At 42.9% G+C, this 15,931-nt stretch overlaps 1 protein-coding gene across 10 annotated transcripts in view; it reads right to left on the bottom strand.

Moving 5' to 3' along the window:
• The window catches only part of rbfox1 (RNA binding fox-1 homolog 1), a 743,628-nt gene that overhangs the window by 16,062 nt on the left and 711,635 nt on the right, over nucleotides 1-15,931 (bottom strand). For 7 of the 10 annotated variants that reach the window (XM_078417588.1, XM_078417595.1, XM_078417589.1 and 4 more), the window contains 2 exons: nucleotides 8,655-8,687; nucleotides 6,013-6,065 (listed from right to left, as the gene is read on the bottom strand). The exons of 2 other annotated variants lie outside the window; for them this stretch is intronic. In XM_078417588.1, the coding sequence (XP_078273714.1) occupies nucleotides 6,013-6,065; nucleotides 8,655-8,687 (86 nt within the window). The remainder of the gene's footprint in view (nucleotides 1-6,012; nucleotides 6,066-8,654; nucleotides 8,688-15,931) is intronic. One more of the 10 variants, XM_078417591.1, reaches the window with a different exon arrangement.

Raw genomic sequence — 15,931 nt, forward strand, 5'->3', positions numbered from 1 at the left:
ACAAGGAAGTTCTGAGCACATCTTTGAATCTTCTGAAATGTCTGAAGAAGGCTTCCGACCCAAAATGCTACCTATTACTTCTCTCCAGAGATGCTGCCTGACCCGCTGAGTTACTCCAGCACTCTGTGAAACGTCACCTATCCATGTTCTCCAGAGATGCTGCCTGACCCGCTGAGTTACTCCAGCACTCTGTGAAACGTCACCTATCCAAGTTCTCCACAGATGCTGCCTGACCCGCTGAGTTACTCCAGCACTCTGTGAAACATCACCTATCCATGTTCTCCAGAGATGCTGCTGAGTTACTCCAGCACTGTGTGGCTATCTTTGAATCTTCCCCATCCACTTGGTGATCCTATACCATGGCAGGGCTCAGAATTAAGTGGCTGCTGCATTTGTCTGGTTTTGGTTATGCAAATTACATATGTGCAGGAGGAGGCCATTCGGCCCTTCGAGCCAGCACCGCCATTCATTGTGATCATGGCTGACCCTCCTCAATCAGTAACACGTTCCCGCTGTCTCCCCATATCCCTTGATTCCGTTAGCCTTAAGAGCTCTATTTAACTCTCTCTTGAAAACATCCAGTGAATTGGCCTCCACTGCCTTCTGTGGCCGAGAATTCCACAGATTCACAACTCTCTGGGTGAAAATATATTAGACATGCTAGGCTTTGTCTCATTTCCAACCTCTTTTTTTCCAGCTTTCTCCCCGTTCAGCTTGAAGAAGTATCCCAGTCTGAAGAAGGGTCTCGACCCGAAACGTCACCCATTCCTTCTCTCCTGAGATGCTGCCTGACCTGCTGAGTTACTCCAGCATTTTGTGAATATATCCCAATCTGAAATGTCCATTCCCTCCACAGATGCTGCCTGGCCCGTTGAGTTCCTCCAGTACTTCTTTGCATTTTGCTCAGGATTCCAGCACCTGCAGTTCCTAGTGTCAGCATCTAGCTGAGACGTATTTCAGCCCATTGGGTAGTATCCAACCTGTAAGCAAAATCTTGTTCTTTCTGCAGAATATAAAGCATGGTTCATCCCCACACTGGTCTCCCCCATTAAAACCATTCAAACATTTACAGGGGAGGTGAGATTTCTTTCTCTCCTTCATTCAATAAATCTTACTTGCACAACAACAGTGTACGATTCTCCCAAATAATCAAGACATAAAACTAGAAACGGAGGAGGTCTATTTCATTAGCGATCATAAAATTAGCCCATCAGAAAATTTATCGGCCATCTTAAAAGTTCTTCAAGCAGCCCATTAAATAGAATGGAATTTTGACGCAACTCCCTTTCCAGCTGAAAATCAGTCAAAAACAAAGTGTATCTTGCTTCATAAAGTCTATATGAATAACCAATGAGCTGGCCCACAGCAAACGTGATCCCTGATTAAATTAATAATGGATTGTGTTTTTGTGAAAGGGTTGGCATTTATGTTTAGTTTATAGACAATAGACAATAGACAATAGGTGCAGGAGGAGGCCATTCGGGCCTTCGAGCCAGCACCGCCATTCAATGTGATCATGGCTGATCATTCTCAATCAGTACCCCGCTCCTGCCTTCTCCCCATACCCCCTGACTCCGCTATCCTTAAGAGCTCTATCTAGCTCTCTCTTGAATGCATCCAGAGAATTGGCCTCCACTGCCTTCTGAGGCAGTGAATTCCACAGATTGACAACTCTCTGACTGAAAAAGTTTTTCCTCATCTCCGTTCTAAATGGCCTACCCCTTATTCTTAAACTGTGGCCCCTTGTTTAGTTTAGAGATACAGTGTGGAAACAGGCCCCTCGACCGACTGAGTCCGCACTGTCCAACAATCCCCACACACTAACACTACCCTGCACACACTTGGGACAATTTACACTTACACCAAGCCAATTAACCTACAAACCTGCACGTCTTTGGAGTGTGCGAGGAAACCGAAAATCTTGGAGAAAACCCACGCAGGTCAGGGGGAGAACGTACAAACTCCGTACAGACAGCAACTGTGGTCAGGATCGAACCTTGGTCCCCAGCGCTGTGAGGCAGCAACTCTACTGCTGCGCCACCGTGCCGACCATTGAAGATGTACCACAGTGAGAGTGAGTTAGCTCCTCATTTAATCTATTTTCAATGGGGCATTTAACGCACCATGACACAACTCCACTTTAAGATGGAATCGTGCTATTATAAATAAACAAACTGTGGCAAGATAGCACTGTGTTAATAAATCCATGGATTTTGCACAGATACACATGGTTATTGTGGACATTTTTAAAGCCCTTTCATTAAAAGCCACATTCCTTAAACCATGGGAATCATATCATGTACTTACAGTTGCCATTGTCAAACTGTGGCTTGAAAAAAGTAACCTCCCAACAATTTGTTCCCTGAACAAAATTGAACGTAAAACTGGAATTTGTAACTGAGTGAAAAGAAGATGTTTTGTAAATATTTATTACTTGAATAAAGTATTTTTTGATATATAAAAAAAGAAACAAAACTGATGTCCCATCTAAACCTAACATGCACCCAACATTTTTAATCTACATGTTCTTCATCTCTGTAGAAGTAAAAAATTAAACATTAATCTCAAATATCATCTCAGTAAACTTGTGATCTGACTGGCAGCAAGATTTACAAGTCAACTCATGAGGAACAATCATGGTTCTATCTAAGAAGAATGGTTTCAACACGAAACGTCACCTATCCATGTTCTCCACAGATGCTGCCTGACCCGCTGAGTTACTCCAGCACTCTGTGAAACGTCACCTATCCATGTTCTCCACAGATGCTGCCTGACCCGCTGAGTAACTCCAGCACTCTGTGAAACGTCACCTATCCATGTTCTCCACAGATGCTGCCTGACCCGCTGAGTTACTCCAGCACTCTGTGTGTCCTTTTTGGAAAACCAGCATCTGCCGTTCTTTGTTGCCAAATCTACGGTAATTCAGTCATCAAATGCACCTACACCAAACCCAGGCCATGCTCCAACAATCAGGATGAATCTAAAAACTGATCTGCTGGACAGCTTCTTCTCAACAACCATCAGACCCTTAGACACTGCACAACACTAACCTCAGCTGTCAACGGTGATGGTTGCACTATTACCTCTGTTCATGATATATTATCCGTGTGCATTGTGCTTCTGGGCATGTGATGTTACTACAAGTAAGAATCTTATTGCTCTGTTGTCGGCTAATTGTTAATTTCTGACAATTAAACTTTGGGAGGCAGGGGAGGGGGGGGGGGGGGGCACAGAGATCAGAAGGGGTAATGTATGAAACCCAGACATCATTGATGTCTCTTTTGACGCCTCGTTCTCTTTTGATGTCTTGTTTTCATGCCTTACCCTTCCTTATCTCTCTGTCTCCCTCTCCCCCAACTCTTAGTCTGATGGAAGGGTCTCAACCTGAAACGTCACCCATACCTCCTATCCAGAGGTGCTGCCTGTCCCGCTGAGTTACCCCAGCATTCTGTATCCCAGCATCTGCTTCACAATCTTTTTTGTGCACAATCCGCAGGCATTGCCACTTTCATTTCACTGCACATCATGTATGTGTATGTGACAAATAAACTTGACTTGACTTGACTCTTGACATTCTGGAAGATTTCACTAAATATATATTCCTTTATTCGTCCCACACCGGCGAAATTTACAGTGTTACAGCAGCAAAGTGGATAGCAAGAAATCATTCATTATAAATAAAAGATACATAAATTGTCATCAGTTTTCTGTGCGTTCTTAGCTGTTATTGTTGACTCGTCTGCTGGGAGCAGTGCTGGTTGTGCAGCCTCACAGCAGCGGAAAGGAAGGACCTCCTATATCTCTCCTTCACGCACTTGGGGTGAAGGAGTCTGTCACTGAAGGGGCTACTCAGTGCAGTGACAGTGTCCAGTCCAGTCCAGTTTATCTTTTCTCTGTTGCTTTCCATTCTGGGTAACATTTCTATTAATTTCATGGCCATTTGCACATTCTGCCCATTCCAAAATCATTCAGACGAACGATTAGGACATAGCATCAATTTGGCCTAAACCACAACTTGTTCTAATTCTGTCTCCATATCGTCCTAGTTGCCGTCTTCTGTTGGATAAATTATTTCACTGCAGTTTAATTCTAGATCTATTTGATACTTTATTATAACGTCATTTTACAAATGAGCAAAAGGGGTGTAGTTAATCATAACATTCAGCTGCGGTGCTGTCTTCAGGCTAAATTGCTTTCAATCATATTTGTGAGTTCTATGGCAATTTCAGAACTCATTTTATTCTACTTAACAAAGAGTACAAGGTAAATCTGCACGGAAGATGAATATCTCAAATGCCTCAGTAATATAATTAAAAACCTCATCATCCCCGTGTTATTCTCGTGGAAAATAACATTCAGCGGGGAGGGGGGGTTTAGCTTTTCGCTGTCACGGTCGATACAAATAATATACGTGAAGGGAATGTGGCTGTTACTCTCTCCGCAAATCCCTTTCTTTACATCTTCGTGGACCACCGCTGAAGTTATCGTATCCTTCCCATCCAAAAACAAAACAAGTTCCGGAGAAGGCAACTACATCAGGATGTCAGCCGAAAACACAAAGTGCAAAGCAATCAAATCAGGTTGAATCAACAGAGTGCACAATGGGAAATGGCTTCATTCACCCTGTCACCTACATATTATGTTATTAAAATTTCACTACCATGAAATTTTAATCTCCCCTCTCTCGCTCTCTACATGGTAACATTTTCTATAACTTGTAGCTTTTGCTGAGAGCTTCAAAGAAGAATTGCTCAAGTCAATAGACAATAGACAATAGACAATAGGTGCAGGAGGAGGCCACTCGGCCATTCGAGCCAGCACCGCTATTCAATGTGATCATGGCTGATCATTCTCAATCAGTACCCCGTTCCTGCCTTCTCCCCATACCCCCTGACTCCGCTATCCTTAAGAGCTCTATCTAGCTCTCTCTTGAATGCATTCAGAGAATTGGCCTCCACTGCCTTCTGAGGCAAATTCCACAGATTCACAACTCTCTGACTGAAAAAGTTTTTCCTCATCTCCGTTCTAAATGGCCTACCCCTTATTCTTAAACTGTGGCTCCTTGTTCTGGACTCCCCCAACATTGGGAACATGTTTCCTGCCTCTAGCGTGTCCAACCCCTTAATAATCTTATACGTTTCGATAAGATCCCCTCTCATCCTTCTAAATTCCAGTGTGTACAAGCCTAGTCGCTCCAGTCTTTCAACATATGACAGTCCTGCCATTCCGGGAATTAATCTAGTAAACCTACACTGCACGCCCTCAATAGCAAGAATATCCTTCCTCAAATTTGGAGACCAAAACTGCACACAGTACTCCAGGTGCAGTCTCACTAGGGCCCTGTACAACTGCAGAAGGACCTCTTTGCTCCTATAGTCAACTCCTCTTGTTATGGCCTCCTCCTGCACCTATTGTCTATTGTTATGAAGTCCATAGAAGATCAATTCCAACAGAGAATAACAAGTCAACATGAAGGATACTTTCGGTTTCACCCAATGGATGTGGAAATGATGCCCACGTCTGACACCAGATCTCACGTTGAGAATGGTTTGCATTTAACACGACTCCGTTTATTTTCACATGAACTCACTGAGATATTTACAGCCTTTCGTATGCACGTCTATTTCAGATTGTTCAAACAGTGTGAGCTTGCTTCTTGCCAAGTTAAAGGTTCAGCTGCAACTGTGTGTTAAGGCATCGTAAAGCATGCGAAGCCGACAGGCTCACCATCGTGTGCGCGGGGGATGACTAGCTGGGAAGTAAAGGTTGTGAAGTAAACGCCTTCTGTGTGGTCAAATGCAAAATGGCGCCCAGTTCCTCTCAACCTTTGGGAAGGAAGTATCTGTATTTGTCCGCACCTGAGTAAAACGGAAGGCTGTTGGGATTAGAAGCTTGTCTGCTGGAAACAACTTTACAAAGGACCGAACCAACTTTGCACCTGAGGTTCTGCAGGTTACCAGCAAAGATAGCAATATCACTGTGGATGCATCAAAAAGTAGCAACAGTTATTACCTGAAGAGGTGTTACAAGAAATCTCATCAGCTGCAACGAAGACGAACTGATTTCTGCAAAAGAAGATAAAATTGACAATACTGCTTGGTGATGTTTGACTGGAAGATGTTCTATCTGCTCAGTGATCTGATGGTTAAAGACATGAAGGGAGTGGAGGGGAGGGGGGTGGGGGGTCTTTATTTAAATAAATATGGGAGAAAAGGCTTTGAAAATTCAAAGGTTATCTAGCTAAATGTTATCAGTAGATGCACTCAGGCATGATAAATTTTAAATATGCTGAATGTGCCTAAACTATTTCTAATCTTTTGAATCTAGTTATGCATAACACCTATATATAGAATATTGAATTGAAGTCCTATATATTGGCTTATTCTTAATTGGACCTACAATAAAACTGTATTTTATATTTGCATCATAGATTAATCATTATATTAGTGTTCAGGGCAGCTAAATTTATTTGCTGTTGTTTATTTATTGTTTAATAAAGGTTTCAAAGCATTTTTTTTTTGCATGTAAAAGTTCAGCTCAAAAATTTCCCTAGCAAGCTAATATATTGTTGGAAGATTATTCTTTAGATCATTACTTAACATCATCAGTTTATATGCAAATCATTTCAGTCTTAGCATTACATCCAGTTCAGATTTTATTTCCCCCCCTGAAATTACTGTGATAAATGGCTTCCCTCTATTTTACAAGACATACAATTTGAATTTGCATTAGAGTTTACATTTAAACATTTTAATTGAGTCAATCAGAGCAAGTTCCGTTGGTGAGATATCATGATTGCTCCTCTAAGTCCATTTCCAATTTAGGACGATGTGAAACCATCGTGTGTATAATTAGCTTCAAGGATGCAAATTGAATAATGAATCTTCACTGCTGCTGCTAGATTTAATTTCACCTTGTAAATTCTGCACTATTTTAAAAAAATCCATTGGAGTTCTCAAATTAAATTAATCATATTTTTTTCTGCATTTTTTCTGAGTGGTTTATATCCTACCAAAGAACGATTTCCTTTAATATACATACACATTTTTACAATGGAAAGTAAAATCATTTATATCTAAGTTTTGGAGTTGTATGATGAGCAAATAATAAGGTTGAAAGATTAATATATATTTAATCTCTTGTTTCCCCCCCCCAAAAAGCTAATTATAATTTGCGAAATTGTAATTTAAGATCTCAAAATATCTCACTATTCTTGTGGTCAGTTATTATAAGTTCAGGCGAATCTCGTAATATTTTCCACAATTAACCCAATCAAATGGACAAATGCATAAATCAGAAAGATAATGTACACATCACTGATAGAAACATTTGCATTCCAACATTCCCCTATCTGTTCCATAACCAAAAATGAAGGCAGGTATTGCAAACATTTATGGGAAATTAGATCGAGTCTACACAAAATCATACCAACAGCATCTAAAAGCATACTGGGTGCAGCGCATGCAAACTGGAGTATATGAAACTGCATTCAATGTACAAACTGCATGTGCATGGATAATAGAGAAGTGCAAACAGTCGTAGCTACATTTATTCAATGGCATATATTTTTGATCTGGTAGATTCAATGGTTGTCCTGCTTGCAAGCTATCATACACAAGCCGGTCCATGTACACAACAAAATGCACCAATCAAATCAAAAACCACCAGACAGTCAAACAAGGCAATAGTCCTTCGCCTAGGGCTCAGCTCCAGAAGCCACACAGTGAACTTCAGCGATGGATCTTTCAGAAGTGAGATCGGTTGTTTTTTGTTTTGTTACAGAGAAACTTGATTCCATCAAGTTAACAGGCACTGACAAAATGAAGAGACTGCCTCTCCTTCCCAAAGGCTGCCTCTCATCAGGTACAAACAGGCTTCAGAGTACTACGGAGTGTGAAATGACCAACCCGAAAGCACAAATCCTTCACATTGCCATTAGTACTTACATACTCTTCAATGGTCATGCTTTCTACATACTTGGCGATAGAGGTTTAGCTATGGGCATGCATTATGTAATACAGAGTAGGGTCAAGGTTGCTGATCTGCTATTTTGTGACTCTGCTTAAAACCAAGAGCAGTTTGACCTTTCCAAAACAAGTTGAACATAGATGATTGGTGTGCAGTACGATGACTGTGTGTTCAGTTAACTGTGTTCAATGCTGTGTCACTGTTGGCAATATTCAGTATAAACAACCACTGATCTACGGATTTTGGTTTTTAACTAGTCCCGTGATTGGTGAACAATATCTCGGTACCAATTTATTTCTGTGCTATCTATCGTTCACGTGAGCTTGGCTACGTTTCCAAAACTGCTTCTGATCGAAATTTGCTTGTAAAACTATCAAAAGTGCAGAGAATTGCAAAACAGTATTAGAATTTAATACTGAGAAAGCCACACTTTGTTTTTTTTCCACGTTCAGATATGCACTGGAAATATTAAAAAATAACTCCATGATAATAAAATGCAATAGAACAAAATGTCAAAGAACAACACAGTTTTATATGCAGATGCCATTGCATTCGGAGATTTGTGCAAACGTGCAGACAACATATATCCACCTTTCACATAACACAAAGAAAACAATGTGTGGAGTGATCAGAAACCAGAAAAAAAATAGTATACTGTAGTTTCATTGATTCAAAGCATTGCTTACACAGGAAACTCTACGGTCTTAACAGTCCTGAATCTTGTAAGGCAAAGATAAACAAGGCAATCAGTAGATTTAGGACTTTCAGATATTTATTGTTAAAATCAGTCAACATTGCAATTGAATTATGATGTCAGGCAACGATAATCAAGTACCACATGTAACCGTGTCACTGGAAGTGACATTATAAATGTGATTGTATTTGTTAAATTTACTACATCGCAATTAAAAATGCCCTGTTCGCGTTTCCAATTAAAACATTAATTTCAGCTATTACCAGGCATACAATAGGCAGGTAATGTGTCTCACAATAGCCGCTGATTCTCATTGCATGACCCATGCAAGTAATTGTCCTTTCATTACAGATTCACAAGAGACACACACACACACACAGAAAACACACACGCACACACACACACCCACACACACACACACACACAGAAAACACACACACGCACACAGAAAACACACACACACATACACACATACACACACACACAGAAAACACACACACAGAAAACACACACACACACACTCACTCACACACACACACACACACACACACACACACACACACACACACACACACACACACACACACACACACACACACACACAGGAACTCTACTGATTGAATTTAAAAGAGGCACAAACAGGTTCCCACTTCAGTGGAAAATGTTATCACCGATGCACGAGGAAAGTCCCCTCACATTCCCTGCACCAAGAGAACGTCAGAGGTGGAATTAAAGCTCGAAGCAATGCAGGCCTCTGCAAGAACCAGCAGGGGGGGAAGGGAATTCATAGGGTGACTGGATATAATTTAACACAGGTCAACACAGAAAAATAACCCCCTAGTATATATAAGGTTACTTTATTGAATTTCAGTGTGAGAAAAATAACAGGAGTTACCATTTTAAAGTGCATTTTGAGAAATTAATCAGTGGCTCTCAAAGAAATGAGTAAAAGGTAAATGTTAAACTAGAGATTGTCAATCATAATTCCACCTGGGACCTGAGAAGTATTGATAAAGACACCGCTTGCCAATTATAAAGGTGGTTCACCGCCCCTGGCTAGGAATTGGAGAACAAAGATGGATATTGATAGCAATCGATCCCCCCAATGGGGAATTCATGTGACATGCCATTTGGCGTAAGTACCACCACTTCAAGGGTCAATCGTGCTGTCAACTTACAAAAGGGGACGGGGGGGCCGTAAGCTCTCACTTTGCTGTGTCAGTTTATTCCGTTCCACGCGGTTGAGATCCCAGTCCACACACAACTTCAAACAACTCCCGTTTCATAATATTACGGTCTTAATACCAACGTGTCACCAGGTGAAAGAATAGCAAGTTCAAAAGATGAAAAAAACATGTCTAAGAAAACATTGAAAGCAAAGAAATTGCAAAAACTTAATCTCCAGCAACTAGGAAAATACCATTAGCTCAACACGTTGTAGGAGAAATGTTTCATTAAATGTAAGAACATCTATTCTGAATGATCAGAGGACATTTATGTGTTCTCGCGAATCAAATTCTTGAGAGAAGTTGCTGCTTTTGAAAGGTGAATAAAAGGTTAGCGATGTGAATGCTGCACTGACCCATCAGAGTGGGGATTCCCACTGTGGTTGATATGTCTGCTCCACATGGATGGAATATGGCATCTTCAGACGGGGCAAGGATAGGACAGTCGGACTGATCAGGTTTCAGATTCCCCGGCAGTGTAAAGCTTGATACAGTCTGTGGCCATGTGAAATTAATTCATATTTTTGGAAAAGTCCCCCAAATATTATCGACAGGTCTGTTAACACGTCTACATGCTGCTGTAAGCAATGTAAACCAAGGACGTTATCATGAATCATTCCTAACACGCTGTACATGAAAGACCATTGATCCTGACAATTATCATCTATTTGATCAACTTTCCCTTACTAGCGATTAACACAAATGTTCAATAAGGGAGCGAAACACGTTTAATTATCAGCCACGATTGCATGTAAAACTCTTTCTGAAGTCTATTGTTGAGGCAGTTTCTGTGATCAGCAGAGAAATTTAAGAATCAAACTCGATTTTCTAATGATGTTAATCCATACCTAATGGTCTCAAGTTCGTGCACAAGTTAAACTCTTGCTTTTAAATTCTTCTCAATAATTTTGATTCCAAGTGGCTAATTTTGCAGCTGATGATAAATGCAGCTCAATAAACCGTGACCTCCAGGTTCAAGAACAGCTTCTTCCCAGCAACCATCAGGCTCTTGAACACCGCACAACACTGACCTCAGCGACTGCGATCTCCCATGGTCTGTGTCTTTGGTTGGACTACGGACTTGGGGTTTGCCACATTATGGTTACCTGGTTATTAATTTATTGTATTTTTGATTACTGTACATTCATCTGTGTGTTATTGAATTGATGGGCTTGTTTAAACTGCAGCAAGTAAGAATTTCATGGCTCCATTGTCAGGTGCATATAAAAACTCTCGACGCTTGACAAATGATTTAGAACTATTGAGGCAGTGCAGAGTAGGTTCACGAGGTTAATCCTTGGGATGGCGGGACTGTCATATGAGGAAAGATTGGAAAGACTGGGCTTGTATTCACTGGAGTTTAGAAGGATGAGAGTGGATCTACGTATAAAATTATAAAAGAACTGGACAAACTGGAGATCTTATCGAAACGTATAAGATTATTAAGGGGTTGGACACATTAGAGGCAGGAAACATGTTCCCAATGTTGGGGGAGTCCAGAACAAGGGGCCACAGTTTAAGAATAAGGGGTAGGCCATTTAGAACTGAGATGAGGAAAAACTTTTTCAGTCAGAGAGTTGTGAATCTGTGGAATTCTCTGCCTCAGAAGGCAGTGGAGGCCAATTCTCAGAATGCATTCAAGAGAGAGCTAGATAGAGCTCTTAAGGATAGCGGAGTCAGGGGGTATGGGGAGAAGGCATGAACGGGGTACTGATTGAGAATGATCAGGCATGATCACATTGAATGGCGGTGCTGGCTCGAAGGGCCGAATGGCCTCCTCCTGCACCTATTGTCTATTGTCTATTGTCTAAGCCAGATGCAGGAAAAATGTTCCCAATGTTGGGGGAGTCCAGAACCAGGGGCCACGCAGTCTAAGAATAAAGGGGAGGCCATTTAAAACTGAGGTGAGAAAAAAACGTTTTCACCCAGAGAGTTGTGAATTTGTGGAATTCTCTGCCACAGAGGGCCGTGGAGGCCGATTCACTGGATGACTTTAAAAGAGAGTTAGGTAGAGCTCTGAGTTAGATAGAGATAGAGCTGCAAGAGAGATTTGAAGGCGCTCAACATCGATGTGGAGTCCTGGGAGAGCCTTGCTGCTGACCGCACGAGATGGAGAGGTACCCTGAACCAACATCTCAAAACGGGGAAGAGAAACTGATGAACGCAGCGGCAGACAAGCGGGCACGCAGAAAGGAGCGCAGCAACTTCAACAGACCAGAGACCACACACAAATGTGACCTTTGCCACAGAGACTGTCCCTCCCACATTGGTCTCTTCAGCCACAAGCGACGCTGCTCTAACCGAGGTGTGGAGCAAGCAGCCAACTAGGATGCATCACCCATGGTCAGCCATGACCGAGGGGGCCTAAGAAGATAGAGCTCTGGGTGCTAGTGGAATCAAGGGATATGGGGAGAAGGCAGGCACTAGTTACTGATTGTGGATGATCAGCCATGATCACAATGAATGGCGGTTTTAGGACCGAGATGAGAAAGTTTTTTTTTCACACAGAGAGTGGTGAATCTGTGGAATTCTCTGCCACAGAGGGTCAGGGGGGTATGGAGAGAAGGCAGGTACAGGATACTGAGTTGGATGATCAGCCATGACCATATTGAATGGCGGTGCTGGCTCGAAGGGCCAGATGGCCTCCTCCTGCACCTATTGTCTATGTTTCTATGTAACTGCCTTCGAAGGCAAGTGGGTGAACGCATATGGAATGTGGTATTAAATCACATCCAAGGTGGTCCTTAGACTTTTAGACTTTGGAGATACAGCACGGAAGCAGGCATTTTGGCTCATCCTCTTTCCTGCCCACCATCATTAATTTATTGTATTTTATTGTATTTTATTGTATTTTATTTTTGCCTGCCCTCCACTGCGGGGGCAACTTCCAGTGACCGCATTAATCTACCAACAGGGACATCTTCAGGATGTGGGAGGAAGCCAGAGGACCCAGACAAAGCCCGCACATTCACAGGGAGAACGTGCAAACTCCACACAGGCAGAGGCCTGGTCACGAAAGCTGAGAAGCAGCAGCTCCACCGGCTGCACCACCACGTCACTCCAGTGTTGGAGATGGACTAAAGTCGTGGTCATTTTGCTTCTTCTCCCAACCAGCTGATCAGTCACACTTGGTGCAAATTGTTGACGTTGTTTGTTCAGAAAACAAACGAGGGGATTTGGTTTATTTTCACAGGTTCACAAGTTCACAAAAAAACTGCAGATGCTGCTTTAAGTCGAAGGTAGACACAAAATGCTGGAGTAACTCTGCGGGTCAGGCAGCATCTTGGGAGAGAATGAGTCTGATGACGTTTCGGGTCGAGACCCTTCTTAAGACAATGCAATCATGGCTGATCTCTGCCTCATAACTCCATTTTCCAGCCTTCTCCCCAAAACCCTTGACACCCATTCCAATCAAGAATCTATCTATCTCTGCCTTAAATATATCCACTGACTTAGCCTCCACAGCCCTCTGTGGCAATGAGTTCCACAGATTAATTACCCTCTGACTAAAGAAGTTCCTCCTCACCTCCTTTCTAAAATTTTGCTTTGAGAGTCATGGAGTCATGCAGCACGGAAACAGGCCCTTCATCCCAACTGGTCCATGCCAACCAAGATGCCCCATCTAAGCTAGTCCCATCCACCTGCGTTTAGCCCATATCCCTCTAATCCATGTACCTGTCGTATCCCTAATCCATCCCTTTCCGATCCATATACCTGTCCACCTTTTAAATGCTGTGATCGAAACCTGCCCCAACTACCTCCTCTGACAGCTCATTCCATGTAATCTTTCTTTTCTATGTGAGCTCTCAGCCTGCCTTCCACATGCAGTTCCATCAACATTTTTCTTCTATTCTTCTCCCTCCAGCTTTCTCTTCACGAAATGTTCTTTTTGTAAACTCGAATACAGCAAGTGGCTGCCTTACAAATTGGTTTTATAGACCACGGAACAGTGTAGCATAAGAACAGGCCCTTCAGCCCAACATGTCTGTCCCAAACATGATGCCAAGACCATCATTCATCTGCCTACACATTCTCCATATCCTTCCGTTCCCAGCACATCCACATGCCGATCCAAAAGGCTTTTAAATGCCACTGCCTCCACCACCGCCCCTGGTCTTGTGAATTGACACACCTGTTATAGAGTCACAGAGTGATACAGCGTGGAAACAGGCCCTTCGGCCCAACTTGTCCACACCAGCCAACTTGTCCCATCTACACTAGTCCCACCTCCCTGCGTTTGGCCCATATCCCTCCAAACCTGTCCTATCCATGTACCTGTCCAAATTTTTCTTAACCGTTGCGATAGTACCCTTTGTGTAAAAAAGTAACCCCTCGGGTTCCCATTACATCTTCCCCCCCCCCTCCGCATCTTAAACTCACGTCCTCTGATTCTCGATTTGCTCACTCTGGGCACGAGACTGTGCATTTACCTGACCTAATCCTCTCATGGTTTTCTACACTTTCATAAGATCACCGCTCATCCTCCTGTGCTCCAAGGAGATTACACGTGTAAATTAGTTTAGTATCTCACATTGGGAAAGGGAAGCAGCTCTATGAGGTTCAGTTAATTTAGTTCAGTTTAGAGATACAGCGCGGAAACAGGCCCTTCGGCCCACCGGGTCCGCGCCGCCCAGCGATCCCCGCACACTAACACTATCCTACACACACTAGGGACAATTTACAATTATACCGATCCAATTAACCTACAAACCTGCACGTCTTTGGAGTGTGGGAGGAAACCGAAGATCTCGGAGAAAACCCACGCAGGTCACGGGGAGAACGTACAAACTCCGTACAGACGGCGCCCGTAGTCGGGATGGAACCCGGGTCTCCGGCGCTGCATTCGCTGTAAGGCAGCAACTCTACCGCTCCAGGTCTGATCTGTTCATCACGTAGGTGTAAACGGCGCCACACCTCTGCTGATTGAAATGTCAGCGCTGGCTGCTGTTTGCAATATTGATCTGCGACCCGAGGACTGACTGGCAGTGGAAGCTATTGCAAACAATATTCTCATTGCAGTTTGCTGGGCCTGTCAGCAGGCAAGAAATGTGTTTCATCTGGGGAAACCGGCCATCAGTTGCAGCAAGATGGTTGGTCATTAAGTGTTAGTGTGTCTAACAGGATGGAACTGGATAAAGCCTTGACTTAAATCGAACTGAACGACACATCAAAATGAAGCCTCCGTCGGGGATGTCATTAGTAAAACCAAGACCTTTCCCTCATCTTCCTGTGGTGGTAAATGAAAATGTTCCTGAATTATATTTTGTTACGGTTTCTGTTTTAAGATATTTCGGACCACGATGGGAGTGGAGACATGGACATGCCGGAATGGGGGGATATGGATCCTGTGCAGGTGGATGAGATTAGTTTAACCTGGCTTCATGTTCGGCATGGACATTGTGGGCCGAAGGGCCTGTTCCTGTGCTGTGCTGTTCAATGGTCTGTGTTGTTCGAAAAAAGTTCAATTTGCCTTTCTTCACTATTTATTCTGCAGGGTTTTGGTTCAGACTGTGGCAAAACCTTCAGATCCAGGTCCACTCTACACTGTAGGAAAAAGACACAGAGTGCTGGAGTAACTCAGCGGGTCAGGCAGCATCTGTGGAGAACATGGATAAGTGACGTTTCACAGAGTGCTGGAGTAACTCAGCGGGTCAGGCAGCATCTGTAACCATTGCCAGTTACAAATGTTCTTAAATATTTTCCAGTCAGTTTATTTTAATTGTCACGTGTACTGAGGTACAGTGAAAAGCTTTTTTTGTTGCGTGCTAATCAGTCAGCAGAAAGATGATACATGTTTACAATCGAGCCCTTTACAGTGGAGAGATATATGATAAGGGTAAAGCCAATACGATCTGATCAAGGATAGTCCGAGGGTCACCAATGAGGTAGACAGTAGTTCAGGACTGCTCCTGGTTGTGGACTCTCCTCAAGTTCTGCCTCTCACCAACTCACAAAGGGCAATTTACTGGCTAATAAACCTACCGGTCTAATTACCTGGATCATTGTATCTCCTGCAGTAAAACATGGGGTTAGAAATTTGTAT

This window comes from Rhinoraja longicauda, chromosome 21, assembly GCF_053455715.1.
Source record: "Rhinoraja longicauda isolate Sanriku21f chromosome 21, sRhiLon1.1, whole genome shotgun sequence".
Classification (NCBI taxonomy): domain Eukaryota; kingdom Metazoa; phylum Chordata; class Chondrichthyes; order Rajiformes; family Arhynchobatidae; genus Rhinoraja; species Rhinoraja longicauda.